At 43.5% G+C, this 16107-nt stretch overlaps 1 protein-coding gene across 1 annotated transcript in view; it reads right to left on the bottom strand.

Moving 5' to 3' along the window:
* The window catches only part of ISM1 (isthmin 1), a gene marked incomplete at its 5' end in the record, with an annotated part of 49737 nt that overhangs the window by 4505 nt on the left and 29125 nt on the right, over positions 1-16107 (bottom strand). The window contains 2 exons of the mRNA XM_019548555.1: positions 2965-3108; positions 5408-5675. Of these exons, the coding sequence (XP_019404100.1) occupies positions 2965-3108; positions 5408-5675 (412 nt within the window). The remainder of the gene's footprint in view (positions 1-2964; positions 3109-5407; positions 5676-16107) is intronic.

Raw genomic sequence — 16107 nt, 5'->3', positions numbered from 1 at the left:
GGAAAAATGTGGATTTTGTGTTACTTTTTTCAATCTGAAAATTGGGGATTTTTTTAAATCAGAGAAAACCAGGATCCCTGCTATAATAAGCTTGTCTCTGAGTTACTAAAACTGCACCTATAAACCAACAAGATGAGAATTCACCTGCGTTATACTCTCCAGTCACATTCTCTTCTTCTGCTAGTGGAGTGAAAGGAGTGGGTGAGGGATAGATAAATAAAAAGTCCATAATTCTTAGCAGATTCAAGCTCCAGTTAGACATTTGTTATTAGCAGGCGCAAATATGGATCACTAGAAAATCTGTAGGAGATAGTCATCACTGGACTAATTACATTTTGCCAAAAAAGGACATCCTTTTTGCTGCTATTTTATTTAGCCCGTGTGCGCTCATATTTGCCAGCTATTAAAACAAAAAAGCCCTTCACACCAAGCATTTAAATTGGTAAATGTTTGTTCTATTTTACAAGAGATTTCCAAAGACAGCAGCACACTCTGAATGTGCCGAGCTGTGTGATTAATAAGCCAATTTAGCTTCCATCCCCTTCCCAGTGAACATTCTCTAGGTCCTGTAACTGGGGCAGAGTAACACAAACTGGTGGCGTACAAAGCTTCAAAACAGCCCCAGGTTTTTTTTCAATAAATTATGGTGAGGTTTTGCTCGGGCAGTAGATGTAGAAGAATAGATACCCAAGAATCCATTACAAGGCAATAATTCACTGCAGAGGATCTTCTGGCATTATAAACAGTAGAAGCTGAGCTTTGCCCCTGTCATTTTAAAAATGTCAGCACAGCCTCAAAGACTGAATTACGTTCTTCTTGCTGATCCTTGGGTGTCTGTTAAATGACATAATGCATTCTTTCAAATTTGCCACTGTTTGATGCTAGTAGGTAATAAATACTGGAGACTAGAACTGAGAGACGCATGGCCTTTTGGGATTTAACCCATTGTGTTTAGGTTGGAGGAGGAGGGGAGTAGGTTCAACAGTAAACTTACTGCTGGATTGTGTCACGCATGGAGACATGGCTAGCAAATAGTGGGTCTGATGGGTGTGTGTGCCTGTGTAAGAGAGCAGCTTTCATGCACACTTGACTGCTTGTACAGGGACTTTAAACATTCTCTCTCCAGTAGTGCCATCATTTGTATAGTCCCAGTGTCATACTTTGGATCTGAAAGCTGTTTTAGGTCTTTCACCTTTCTGAAGCACAAAGTAAAACATGGCCAAGGTGTTAGTGAAATGCATGTTCTAGCACAGTGTTGTGTTGGTCTGTGTCATATCAGTAAGGGGTGTAATTGTGCAGGCTCGGGGTGCATCTACGGAAGACATTTACTGCACAGTAAACTAATTAGCTGAACATTAAACATTTCAGTGTCTACACATGCACCCCTATTAGGCTGGATACAAGTATGCAGAGTAAAAAATTCCATAGCAGCACAGGTTTAGATGCTGCCCAGATGCTTGGGACCCAAGGGTGCTTCAGTACAGGGGCTGTCTGCTGGCTAGCCCTGCACTGAAGCACCCTCGTGCCCCAGCCTACCCCTCTGCAGCACGTTGAGCCAGGAGAGCATCCCTGAGCTGGCAGGCTGACCCCTGGGGCCCCCTGCCAGCTGGGGCTGCTCTGACCTAGCTCAATGTGTTGTGGTCCTGGGAACATGTACAAATGGTGTGCCTGGAGCAATAAGCTCCAGAGTTTATTGCTTCACATTAACATGCATGTGTAGATGCACCCTCAGGGTATCACACAGTGCCAAGTCACTGTAGTAAAAATGTTTAAAGATCTAAAAAACAACTCAGTTGTGAAGTACTTTATAAAGGCAGCCTTAAATTCATTATAGGGTGGATGTTAGACTTTACATATACGCTCAGTTGGAGGATGTCCTTGGATTGGAACCTTTAAGCAACCAGAGATGGAAGTATTGTTATAGTGAGAGGCCTAGGTGAGATGGCCTTTCTAGGCCCTATGGTCAAAGCAGGTTTGAGCCAGAACTGCACCTTAATCTAGCTATTACATAGATTTATTGCAGGGCAAGACCTCTTGTTTTGAGATTTCTCCAATTAGTAGGCAACATGGACTGAACAAGACAGAAAAATATTTATGCTGGACCTCCTTGGTTTTCTCATTTATATTCAGAAACTTCATACTGAAAAGGACAAGAGCTTTTGTGACTTGATGTATTTAGAAAAATTTCCCTTTAATCAAATACCAACAGCATTTATAGCTTGTAGAATGTAAGGCCCCAGTGGTCCTAAAACACCTCTGTGGATGTGTGGCACAATCCATTAAGAGGCTTCTTTTCTGAACCAGCATAGAGCTATTTGCTCCTGATGTCAGGGCAAGTGTGGCATTTGAATATTGCCATGTATGTTCTTCCTGCCAAACAGTAGAAATGTGGCTGTTCTGAAACTGCAGATGTGTGCAAAGTGAAGAGATTGTCCGTTTCTTTGGGCAAGAACTATGGTATTGTGAATACAGAATGTGCAGCTGGGCAAGCAACAACCGATGTGGACTGGCAGTTCACGACTGGTCTCAATGTGGACTGGCAGGTTTTGAGAGAGCGCCGCCAGCAACAACAAAGTTTGCCTTCAGTGTGAAACCATGTCTGACAAACTTAGCCCCAGCAACGAGAGATGTCCAGTAACAGACATCTGGTTTAAGAACCACATGCAGTAAATCCACCCAAAACTGAAAATGCAGGCACAGTACCTTATGGCCTAGTTGGCCTCCTATTATACTGCTGCATATAAAATCCATGTTAATAAAGTAAGCCTCAGAACCAGGGCACAAATGTCTAGGGAAAAAAAACACTCAAACATAGCCAAGGAACAAAGGAAACTCTGATCTTCAAACATGTGTGGTGAAGACCAAGACCCTGACCCATCCCCATCTGCACCTCCACCCTGAGCTAGTGCTCTGGCCTCTGGCACACAGACTCTTCTTATAGAAAGTTGATTCCATTAGCCAAACCTGGACAGTTTGGTCGATCACATGTCCTTGACTCTGTGGCTGTGCAGGCATAGCCGCAGGACCTGGTCCGCTTCTGATTGCCACTCCCACAGGTCACACTGCAAACGGACCACGGGCTCCAGTCTCCCTCACCATCAATGTAATCTGAATGAGAACAAAGATGAGGAAGGAAGTGAGAAAAAAAAAGATGAACCCCTACTACCAAAAAACTACTGTACAGTGTTTTTTATTAAGTAGGCATAGTATGAATGTAATCCAGATGTGTCTACCTGAAACTTGGGCTGAATGCCAACCCTAAGTCTGCTGTTTAAATGGTTTTCACACTTGACTCTCCTTGGGGAAATGCATGCAGCATTATGTGAAAAAATATTTCCTCTCTCTTTTGACCTCTTGGCAGCTGAGAATCTTCAGCTGTAAAGCTGGGTCGTGAACTAATAGTACATGCATTCAAACATTATTGTTCTTATGCAGGAATAGGCTTTCTGATCACCAGCTAGAAGGACATACAAAAATAATAATAAAAGAAATCCTTTCTCCTCCCAAGAAAATGTAGTAATAGTACCACAAAGGAACTGGATGCTTAGCTGCTTTTTAAGACAGAATGCATGTCAAGCATTTTTTTTTGAGGGCAACTTGTATGTGGGTATTTTTGCCTCATCCTTCAAGCATCAGAGCAAGAGAAGGAGGAATCACTGCTGTAGTGAACTGAATGAACACCCTGCACTCCTGGGAGCAGAGGTTTTATTGCAGTTCACAGACCATTTGTCATTGCTCAGGGTTTGATTCTGCAGCATTAGCAGTTTTTTGGGGAAAGAGCCATCTTTTTTGTTCTACATACATACAGCCCCTAGCATTACAGGGTTTTGGTCTGTGACAGCAGCTCCCAGCTATCGCTACAACAGAAATAATTAATGAACAAGACTATTCTCAAATTCAATTAAACAATATTTCACTTACTATCTTGAGAATTTTTCAGTGTTTATGCTCAGTCTCCACTGGCCAGGGAAACCATCTTAAACTGCACGAGCTTGAAATGTGCTAAAGCCACCTATGAAACTGGCTTAGCCAACAAACTTCAAGCGCTAGTATAGATGGGATCACTATGTTGCCTCTTCTGCATGGGAAGTCTGAAAAGTAGTCCCTGCTAACAGGGGGCGTTGGATCTTAATCAAGTGCAATATCATAATCTCAGTCAAAAGGCCAGGAAGAAGGGATGGCTTGCCATTCAGACCATGCCGTGATTTGCAAAGGAGAAGACTTTAATGACTACCTAAGTGTTGTACATATTTCAATACGTGATATACAATATATGGTAATAAATAGGCAGGGCCAGATTTTCAGCCAAGTGTCACCTACTCTTTCTGTTTCTACACTTGTCATCTTTTGCAACACTGTGCCCATAATTGTTTGTGGAAACAATTTAACATGACTGAGATGTCCAACCATCTACTCCGTATGTGCTATCGTTAAATATGCCCACAAGCAAATGCAGGTACAAAAAAGAGGAAGCACTTCATAATCTTGACTCACAATACTACCTAGAAGCCAATGAGAGGACTAAGTCACAGTTAAGACTCTAGAGTTAAAGGTCCAAAACAAGGAAAATTAAGGCTGAAGCAATCCTTTGTGGCTGCTCTATGGGATCTAAGGGATCTATGGGATCTAAGCAATGCAGTACGAACAGTAAGGAATCAAACCACAACTGTGAAACCCTACGCTATACTATCTACAAATCTGCCTATGTATTGCCTGATCCTAAAGGTTCAATCCACCTGGAAGCCCTGTGACATATATACTAAACCAACTCCCTGAAGTTATCCCAAGTGTACATAAATAGACTTATGAGACAACAAGTAAATAAGTACCAATTTCTTTCTGTTTCCTGGTTTTTGCAAGTCTTTCAAGCACCAAGCTGAAAACAATCGTTTCCATCATGACACATCTGGAACAGTTATACATACAAGCTCAAATGCAAACTGTTCTTGCTGAACACACCACTCTTCACACATGTCAGTTTAACAGGTCTTATTTATGTATCAACAAACGTGACCACATTGTTGATCTCACTTATTTCTCCACCGGTTGTATTTTAGTTTCCAAACCACTGCACATGATTCTAAATTTACACTTACCCTTGCACCAAAAATAAATATGAAACCTTGTTTCCTCTGTTTAAAAAAAGTATGCTTTTGACTAAAAAAAGTTCCTCTTCTGGGATAACTGGTATGATTTGCAAGATTATAGACTTAGTACTGGAATGTGGCTACCACTGTCTAGTTTGTGAATCTGCACAGATTTGTATTTAAGAGCTGATGAACAAAAGCCACATGCTGAAAAACTGTTTTGCTTGGCTTACTTTCAGCGATGCCTCATCATTCTCATTTCCCCCAAACTCGTTTTACAATCCCAAGATGCCCATAAGAGGTCTGGAATGCAAACTCACCGTACTCTGTCTGCTCCTTGGATTCAAAAGTCCGGTGACTGGGTGCATGCCTATCCCACCCACCGAGAGGGTTTAGGAAGTTGCTATCTTCAGTGGTGCTGTCATACTTGTAGTCCTGATCACCACTACTCATGCGAGTCAAAGTCGAGGACCTCTGCCACCAGTTTCTCCAGTCAGGTGATGGGACTGACCAGCTGGGCTTGCTGCTTTCTTTGTGCAGGTCCTTCTCTGGTTCAGCATCAGTAGCATCAACCACTTCTATGGTAACCTGTGGAGTTCAAAACATGTAAGGCTGATGAGCATGCAGAATCCAACAATAGATGATCGTCACTGGGGAAAGAGGGGTATGTGTGTGAAAGGGGAGATGCATTTGCCTAAGAGGGAAGGTTTCTATGCAGCAGAGACAAATGACTGATGTTGGCTCTTGTAATCCTGCAAGCTTAGCCTGTTGTAAACCATATGTGGATGATTACTGTGAATCCAGAGCCATGCAGAAACTGAGCGATTCCTTCTGCTACCTCTGCTGATTCCAAGCTTGGTACAAAGGGCAGAAAAAGAGGCTTGGCAAAAATAGCAGCCCAAACTCCCTCTTAAACCTTTGCAGTGGATCCTTCTGCCTTACAGAGAAAAAGCTACAGTAGAGTTATGAACAGGATGAAAGAAAATCAATGCTTCAAATTCATTGGGCCTGAATTTGAAACAAGTGTGTAAACATGCTAGGTCACACAGGTAACCCTTTATTGATTTTTCCCTTTTTTTCCCCCTTTTCTTTTTACCTAGTGGCTAATAACTACTCTAAGTACAAAGAAATGAGGAAACGTGTCATTCTCTGCTTGCCGAACACCTGCACAAAAGTTGGCAACAACCTTGCTCATAGCTACCTGATAGAGGATTTGTCCTTTGGTGCAATAGCTAATGGTTCTTCTGTATTCCAGAAGGAACACAGTAATACTTAGTCACTGGTGTGAGAAACCAGTGCATGTGGCCACAAAGTCATGATTATCCTGACTTTACCCCCGGCCATCATGCCTGACTCACTCTTTCAAAACATGATAAATGAAATATGTTTCATGGGACTATTTATCCACAGACCTCCAACCATTTAGTAAAAATGAGTCAACTGTCTTATTTTTTTTGAAGGAGCCCTACTCTGAAGGCCCTTTGAAGGAGCCTTTTTTATACTGCACAGAAAGGGAAGATGGCACACAAATAAGAGTCCTATGGGCTTCAGTTAGCTAGAGATAGAGCTAGAAGCACAGATTCCAAGTTCCCTGCTCAGATCACACACATGCATTCAGACAAGTAACTGTGTATAATAACATATACTATTATGAAACGTATACTTTTGCTACTTTTCAAAGCATAAACAATGAATTATGAAATTCCTGGACATCAGGGCTAGCTGTCAGGGATTGTTGTTGTATATGCTGCGAACACATGGTGTGAATGTAGATGTATTTGGGGCACAGTTATTGGCATGCACTAGCTGCTCTGGGTTGCTCCCACCTAACAAGCCAGGTGAACCGAACAGCCACAAACCTGAACAAACAGCTGCTCCCATCTCTATCATGCATCACATGTAGAGGAATGCAAAAATCTATGTATTTTAGAATTAATTTGATATAAAAAAATCTTTTTGAAGAGTGCTTTCATAAAATTGGGGCTTTGGGAAACAGAGAAAATGCATTATGCTGCGGGACAAAAGTATTTTGGATAAAAGCTTTATGGTTTGATAAAACTGTTGTTAATAAAATTCACAGTTTGCCTGGACGCTCACATAGCCTCTCTGGCAAAAGCAAGTCACGTACATCCTACATGGATTCTGCTACCTGTGATCTACAAAGGGAGGTGACACAGGAAGTGGAGTGGCTCCAGCTGAGAAGCTGCTGCAGCTCAGTAGTGCAGAACACAACAGTGCTGTTACAAGACAATGCACGTTTCCTTTTTTGCAGAAACAAGCCATGGCATTTACACACTGCTTTTCCTTTGACCACTGGCAGAACAACAGAGATGAAATGATTGAGAAGATCTTAGGAAGCTCCACTGGGATTGTATGGCAAAAGCAATACAAGTATGCAATTGTGTCAGCAAATTAAGTCTCTGGGTAGGAGATAACAAAACCCCTGCTAGACAGTTCTGTCTTTCTGCTCATGTTAAGAGGGGGAGGGGGGGAAATCAAAACAATTACTTCAACAGAAAGTTCACTATAAACTACAAAACGAGAATTAAAATGGACTTCATATGTATGAAACTATTAGTGTCAATTCACAAGTTTAGGATTCTGTGGATCCAAACAAAATAGTTTTGTATAGCCGATAAGTGGCAGTAAACAGAGCACTTTGTAACACTTTAAAGGCATCATTAGTCATGATTGGAGGGCCTTGTCATTGGTAAGCATTGATTCATTAAATAAAAAAACCCAAGTCCATTAACTTTAAAACTAAACTAAAAGAAACAGAAAAGGGGCATATCCAAAAAGGAGCATTTCACAATCCATTTCTTTGCTGTTTTTTTGTTGTGTTATGATTAATCAGGATGAATGTTGGACCTTGCAAGCAGACATCATCTGAAGGTTCCCAAGTTTCTAATTAAAAATACGTAACTCAGCTCTCTAATTATGTAAGGCAGGTTTGAATCGGCCACTCTTCTTGCTCCGTTTGTAACGTGTTTGCTATCAGACAGGCTACTTATGGATAACTTCAAACAATAAAAGGTGGGTGGCTCCATCTTGAAATAAGCAGCATTTCTTTCTTCCCCTTCTATGTCAACTTTGATCAATTGTGATTAATTTAGCTAGTCATGCCAATCATCTCAATAAAAATGGATTCAAAACACCCCTGATTTTGCTGTCCACTAGTCCAGAATATGACCTACTAATGCAAACTGTAAGGAGTTAACCCATTAGAAAACCATGGGGTTAGTCTTAAAATGTGTCCTGTGCTGTTCACTTCACTTACCCTGGAGACCATTCACTCATCTAAAAATACTTCTAAAATATCCTTCACCAGAGACTGCAGCTGCAAGTTTGCAAGTTCACACATTTTTTTTAAAGTTTGTGTGTCCTGTAACTTGACAAAACAAAGTAAAATACATAAAAACCCCAAGTTCCAACAAGAGAGGCAAAATCAGAGGCAATGAGAAAATTAAAAAGGGCTTGCCAAACCAGGATTTTCTTCTTACCAGCTGCTTCGTGAGTTAACATCAGACTTTTTTTCTGTTCCTCTGCCACAGTATCCAGTATTGAATGGGGGAGCAGTAGAGCAGTGGAACGGGTCAGACAGCAACACCTTTACAGTACATAAGCATGGGTAACCTTGACGAAAAACTGAAAGGGCAGGACAAGCAAAAAGTTCAAATGAAAGTCAAAGTACAGGTTCCAAATTCAGACCCCCCACCCCTACAGCTGGTGGCAGATGAAGGGTTCTTGGAAGAGATTGGAGGCGGGAGGGGGTGTGAAATAGAATCAGAAGTAGAAAATAAATAGGTGGAGACATCCCTTTCACATGACTTCACTCTGATTCTTATAGGAAGGAAATGATTTTGCTTTACACTGAGTAACCCTGCCCAATTGGCAGGTCTGTATGCATTACTGAGCTGGCATGTGTCAAATCAGCAAAGAGCAACAAAAGGGCTTTTCTGTAAGGAGGAGGAAGTCTATGATCCCGAAGGAAATATGTCACCAGTTTTAAAAAGCACCTTATATTTTAGAGGAGCTCCAGTGAATTAGCTTACTCAAGTGCAATGGTGCATTTGGCTGAAGCTTTGACACCAAGGTAAAAGCAGCCACAGTACACTAATGGTAACAGCTGCTCTGGTTATTCTCTTAAACATCCTCTTGTTTTACCAGTACTAAACAAATGTGCAAACACAGCTTGAAAGGATGCAGTGGTTGAAAGTGGGCCAAAATTTTACAAGGCTAGCAGATCACAGAGACACCAATAAGAGCATCCTCCTGTCTTACTTGCAAAGGGGATACAGACATGGCAACAGCACTGGGTGGCAACTATTTGACACAGCTGTGTGGGGGATTGTTTAAAAAAAAAGAAGGCAGCTGACAAATTTTGCAAAGATTTATTGATTTATATTTCTAAAACTGGAATAGCCTGCTTCTGGGTCTTTCTCATTCTACTATAGCAAGCCCAATATTTATTTAACACGTGACAATAGGCTGGTAGTTGCATTAGTAGCTTTCCTATTGTTGGTTCAATTCCCTTGAGATTATATTCCCATCATGCCTTTTTTTCCAGAAATGCATATCATTATGGCATGCTGCAAAAATTACTTGTTACTTTGCCTCAAAGGCAAATAGAATATCCTCTCTAACTATGCTCAGTCTCAGGTCTGTGTAGTATTTATTTTGCAATTTAAAGAAGTCATCATTTTAAAGGTCTTACTAATTTAGATTTAGGTGTAGGGAGGGGTAGGAAGCATGTAAGTGCCATGTCTGGTCTTTCTAAAGCCCCGTCTCTAGAACTTCCTAAGTGCAAATCTGTTTTGCAAATAAATTCCATCAATATGAACACAGAATATCATACACAGAACTAATTATCAGCAGGGCTACGGGTTTTCTGTTTTCTGCAGAAAAAAGAAAAAAAGCACGGATTATCCCTTTTAACTGAGAAAACCATCAATTTTCTCTTTTAACTGAGAAACATGTGGATTTTCCACTGTTGCCAAGAGCTCTCTGCAGTCTGGCCAAGTTCCAGCTGGCAAAGGACTGGGCGGAGCAGGAGGAGGGCAGTCAGGCAGGGGGGCAGCATGTGCATGTACAATGCTCACACATGCACATGGCCACCAGGCAGCTTGGTGAGTAGCTCCTGCAGGTAAGCCTGGTGGTGGTGGTGGCGGGGATTGAGGGCCCTATGCGGGGGGACACTGTGAGTTGGGCAGTGCTGGGGCTGCTGCCAAGCTTGTGTGGGGCATGTCCTGGGGTTGAAACGTGTGGCCACAGGGTCCCAGCGGAGAGGATGGGGTTGTGGGAGCTCGTTTGGAGGACTGTGGGGAGGGGTGGGGGTGGCTTGCTGCTGCTGAGCTCACTTCTGGGGGGGACATGGGGGAACATGCCCCCCAGATCTGTGCATGGGCCAGGGGTGGGCTGCCCGCTGCAGGCTTGGGGCTTCCTGACCTGCTGTCTTCTCTCTGGGGCCTCTGTGGCCCAGTGGGCAGAACCCGGCACAGCAGGGCAAAGCGGAGCTGGAAGGGGATGCTCCTTGCCACTGCAAGCCCCACGCCACCCTGGTGAAGCACCCCCCTGCCAGCCTGGCAGCAGCAGGGGCAACAGCATGGAGTTGTGCTTCACTGCTGCTGTGTGGCTGTGGGGAGGGGGGGACGCCTCGCCATGGTGGTGCAGAGCTCCCAGTAGCGGCAATGAGCTTCCTTGCTTGGCCCTGCTCTGCTGGGTCCTGCCCACTGGGCCATAGAGGCCCTGGGGGGATGGAAGCAGGGCAGGGAGCCTAAGCCCGCAGCAGGCAGCGCCCCCACATTCCCTCCATGGGCTCCACTCCTGCCATTACACCCGTGGGGGAGGGGGAGCTGGGCTCTGGGCTCCAGGCTCTGCTCTGCTGCAGCAGCTGCCACCTCCTCCAGGTAGCAGCCAGGGCTTGGGTACTGCTTGTGGGGCAGAGGGCTACAGACCCAGGTCCCTAGCCCCATATCCCTGGCAGCTGGAGGGGTGGGGGGCTGTGGATGGGGAGTCACGGGCCTAGACCTGTGTCCTGGTGAGTGATGGGGGGAGAGGGGGAGCTCTGATTGTCTGTGCTAAAAAATCCAAAATCAAATACCAAAGAAAAACCAGGATCCCTGGTTATCAGGAATTGCTCTCAATAATTTTTTTTCCACTGTACATGTAGATAAATAAAGCATTGGCTTAATGATGAAGTGTAAAGGGAGCCATATTGCAAGCTTCTTGGTAAAGGAACTTCTTGATGCCTCTGCTGGAAGTTACCTGGGTGAGGACTGAGAAAAGAACTGCAGTATGTGGCCTCCCATGCAGAAGAGTCACAGGAATTCAGCCTTAGATACACAGAGCAATTTCAGCTAGGGTGCTCAAAAAACAGGAACTTAAACCTATCCTAAAAAAATCTGTATTTGGAGAAAATCTGGGCACTTACTTGGGTGCCTCAAATTGCTTTAGAAGTAAAATCTTAGGGCAGTTTTCACAGTTTCTTTTGCTGCTTAAATAGGCCTCATGTAACATTTAAGCAGTCAAGTTCTAAAAAGCGACTCAGAGCTGACCCTACAATGCCAGACAAGAAGCTCATGTCTCCAGCTTCACTAAGGGTCTCCACTGTGAACTGGCAAGTTTCACAGTTGTCTACAACACAGTGCTTGGGGCAGGTAGTGCACGGGATAGTGGGCAACTTCCATCTAGGCTCCATTGCAATGCACATTATTGCTGGGAAGCATCTTATCCAAGTCCTCAGTCACATCATAGCTAGTAAGCAGAAAAGTCCATGCATCTCCCTAACAGCAAATGCAGCTTGGTGGTACCCACATTCTACCCCATCTTGCCTCAGGCAGTGGAGAGCTAGGGTCTTGGTTCATATACACTAAGAGAGTGTGAGCCTATGTCTCTCCTGCTTCCCCAAAGGGTGAGTTAGCTTAGTCTCTGCAGCTGATGGTGGTTAAGTGAGGGCATTTTCCAAATTTCTGTTGGAACCAGGTCATTGGGTAGCCAAGGATGTAAAAATAGTAGGGCCAGAAAGACAGCAAGCACCAGACATCACAGGGAGGGCCAGAACCGAGGAAACTTCCCTCTCCCTCTCTCTTTTCAAGGTAACATCCTCTTCACCAAGCTACAGAGGCAAACTCCCTCTCGCTGGCCCCGTTTTATTTTCATAGCTTTTAAGTTAGATAGTTATTGGTATGAAAACAGAAGCAACCTTGGCAGGGGGACTGAAAGTACAGAAACCCCAAACTTCTCTTTCCAAGGGAATGCTGTAACCACCTAATTACAGGGGTGAACCCCCTCCTCTTACAGATGTTCTTTTTGCTCCTATGCCTCTTGGATTCTTGATTGCCCAGTGCACCAGCTTCAAGAGGACAGGGCATCCAGACAGATTAGCCTGGTGATTAGGGCACTGTCAGGAAGTGGGAGGCATGGGTTAGAATGCCTTTGGGCCAAGAAGAATCAAGGACCCCTGGTCTCTGACATTTTGGTGCTATTACCACTAGGCCAGACAGTGGTTGCCATCTGTGTACAAGAATTGATGGTGTGGGGGTTGGATGTTGAGGTTCATAATGACCTTCAGGCTGTGGTCAGGTAGGTGTCCTCCTTCTGAGTTGTCTGGGTCTCAAGATGACAGTAATCATCCTTCCTTTGCAGCCCTGGGTCAGATCCCTAGGTTTCAAAGGTCAGACAACTCAGTGATCAGCATTTCCTGTTGGATATGTGCAAGCACTGTTTTGACCAGGAGATCTGAATAAGCCTTGAGAGGCACTTAGGTTGGTTGCCTCATTCACCAAATAGGAAGCTAAGCCCTTAACCCCATTGTTTTGAATCACCTTCCCTGGGCAAGGCCCCCCAGCCTTAAGTATTACAATACCAAAAAGTGTATGTATCTATGAGATCAGCTTGGGTCTGACACACAAAAAAATCTCAGTCATTGTGTCCCAGGGCCCTAAGGTTAACTGCTGTTGCTGCTTAGTGTTTTCTGGGGATAGAGGATTACATTTCGCAGTCCTTACATTGCAGTGTCACTGCCAGCACACCATGGCATGTATTGGCTAATATACAGGTGCCCAATCACAGGCTGAAAAGGAGTTTGCAACAGCAGTGATTATTGTAAGGGGAAGCCAAGGAAACAACTCTTCCCCATTTATCCATTTACTGGCTCTGAACATTCAATAACTTCCTTGCCAGGGAATGTATTTCCTTCCTACTATACTCCCTCTGTGGTTTGCATTACTATTTGTTATATTTACATATATAAGGCACACCATTTACCTCAATCTGCACTTTGAGGCCTTTGTACAGCTTCCCAACCTTCCCTCCTTTAGGAATTCATGAATACAGAACCGGAAAGCTGCTAGTCACAGAAGGCATGCATTTAACATGCGGTCAATGCACACATTTACTACCTCAGTCTCTCAAGCATTAGAATTACTCTAATGGGTCCAAATATGTAAACTTCTGGAATGCTATAGTCCATCTGTGAAGTTACGGAGCATCAGCTCGGAGACATTGTGTTCTTTCCTAGCAACGTGTGTCTCTCACAAACACATTGCTGTCTTGGGCTAGTATAAGTCTGTAAATTTGTGAACAGATGGATATTCTGTGCCAGGATCTAAATTTAGTAGGAAAAAGTAGTTAGGATACTATATTATTTTTATAAGCATATACGGTTTAGGTAGATCAATATTTCATTATGCTGTTTTGGTTTTAAAAATGACTGCTTATCCATGCCAATTTTACTTTGAGGCACAAAATTAAAAGCAAGTAACTTCCTTCCCTCCCACCCCCTTCTCTAAGGCTTCATTATTCAGGTGCAAGAGACTTTAAAAAGAAAAATCTTGCTACGTTTTAAAATGATGTGTAGCAGATTTTTTTTTTTTTCCTGGAGAGAGGGACTTTCTACTCGGGGCAGCTGCTGTTAACATTAACTCTGCTTTATACAGAGGACCAGATTTTGATGCGTTACACAGCTGTATGGTAGTTCATAGAATATGTTGGGATTTGAACTAGTGTAAAAAAAAACAAACAAACAAGCAAACAAAGTTTATAAACTTTCCCCAAAACAGCATTTCTAGTAATCGGCTACAGAGTTAAAAAAGGATAATAAAACTGCCCTAAACCAGAAACAAGGAATCATTTCTAAAAAGTATAAAGACCCTGAAAAGCAAAGGTTAGTGCTGTGTCATAAGCAAACTATGGTCTATAGTTAGCTCTGAAGAAATGAGTGGAAATTTAGAAGGAAAGAAATTCAGGATAAATGGTGATTTGTACTTCAAGTTATGTATTATACAACACAGATGAACTATAAGAGGGATGAACTAAAACAGCAGCCTACCAAGGCAAAGTTAGAGGCAACAAAGTAGTAAATTTGCAAACATGGACCATTTATTATTCACCAGCAATAAGTGATGTCTGTTAAAACTGACAGTGTTGTAGAACCTGCTGTCAGACAGCAGCAAACAGATACTTTTTACTTGGGGGAGTCAGTTTGTATTTAGGTATTTAGATGCCCCTTTATTAGGCTGTATTTGTGTGCAAGTATTTGCTTAGGGGTTTTCAGCAGTAGTGCAAACTGTCATGGTGAAAAATGAAAGGGCTAGTGATGACAATGGAAAGGTTTTTTGGTAGCTGAGTATCACAAGAGAAAGTCTGAAAGAAAAGCCAACAAAAGCAGAATATGGGTAAGTGCATAAGACTTCTAAAATTGACTGTTGCTTTTAGCTCATGTATTTATGGTTCAGTTGTAAATGCTTATCCACCTAAATCAGTGTTCTCCAGCTCCTGAAAATTAACTTCTTCATGAGATTTTTTTTTTTCTTTCATAGTTCAGGAAGGGGGAAGAAGTGGTGCCGATGAGGGAGCATTATCTGTTGTTGTGAATGTGGACAGGTCTCTATATAGTCACATCAAGCTGCTATTGCTCAGCTAGAGGGACACATCCAGAGGGGTGTTTGCACCCCACTTCTGTGCCATGCTGTGGCAGAAGCAGCTGGAGACTTTTTTTTAAAATGTCCCTGTAACAGGTAAGAATTTCCTCCCCACTTCTCTCCCGTACTCAGTGGCACCTCCCCTCCTGTTCCCCTCTTCCCCGTCTCCTGCTGTCCCTGGTTGAGCTGGGGGAAGAGCAGGTACAAAACCATTCCTGCCCCACTCCAGCCAGGCTATGCAGGGAGCTGGACTCAGGCGGGGGCAGTGGCAGTATTGGCAATGGGTGGGTTTCTCCTTCCTTCCTTGTCTCTCTGGATGGTATTCCCTGCCAGTCTGGGAGCAAGCTCAGGAGCGAGGGGACAGCAGCAAGGCAAGAATAGCTTTGGAGCTCCTCCTGCTCCTGGATCAGCTGGGGACACCGGCAATGGTGGGAAGGAACATACCACTGAGCAGGGAAGGGAAGAGGACCAGGGAGGCAGAATTCCCCCGATTTGAGGACTTACAAAAGAAATGGGTCTCTTACAGAATGAGTTTGAGCGATAAAGGCTATGACAATGGGATAAGTAGGGAAGGCAACACAAAGTTCAGAAGAGAACTTTTAAGAAGAGTATTTTGTTTCATGCAACACATTCTTTGAATCGATCATTCAATAATGCTGCAGATTTGAGGCATCCCTCAGAAAATGCCAACTCTTACTTTTCTCTCATTTAACTACAGAAAAATACTAGAGCAATTCTTTTGTTGCAAAGAACTCACAGGCTTTCCCTGGGGCCAACTAGTGGTGGCACAAGGCATCTTGCTGCTAGTTGACCCTGGGGAACCAAATGTTCCTGCTTGTGTGGACACAACATTTGGATTTATCTCGTGAATTACATTTGAACACCTCACAGTGCTAACGTTGTATGGCACCCCACTGTGCTAGCGGTGCACCAATAGAGATTATGGGGGCCAATATTGATATGCCTCCTTAAAAATTGGCTATCAGCTGATACTGATCCAGTTTCTGATACACAGCCCTGCAGCTTGAAGAGCTGCATCCAGCTGGTAAGCCTGTTGTGGTGGAAGGAGAAGGGAGAGGGAAGGTGGGGGGGGCAGATCA

Source organism: Crocodylus porosus, unplaced genomic scaffold (genome assembly GCF_001723895.1).
Source record: "Crocodylus porosus isolate Cpor-Errol unplaced genomic scaffold, CroPor_comp1, whole genome shotgun sequence".
Classification (NCBI taxonomy): domain Eukaryota; kingdom Metazoa; phylum Chordata; order Crocodylia; family Crocodylidae; genus Crocodylus; species Crocodylus porosus.
Note: the sequence above shows the minus strand (reverse complement) of the source record. Positions and strands in the feature narration are given on the sequence as shown.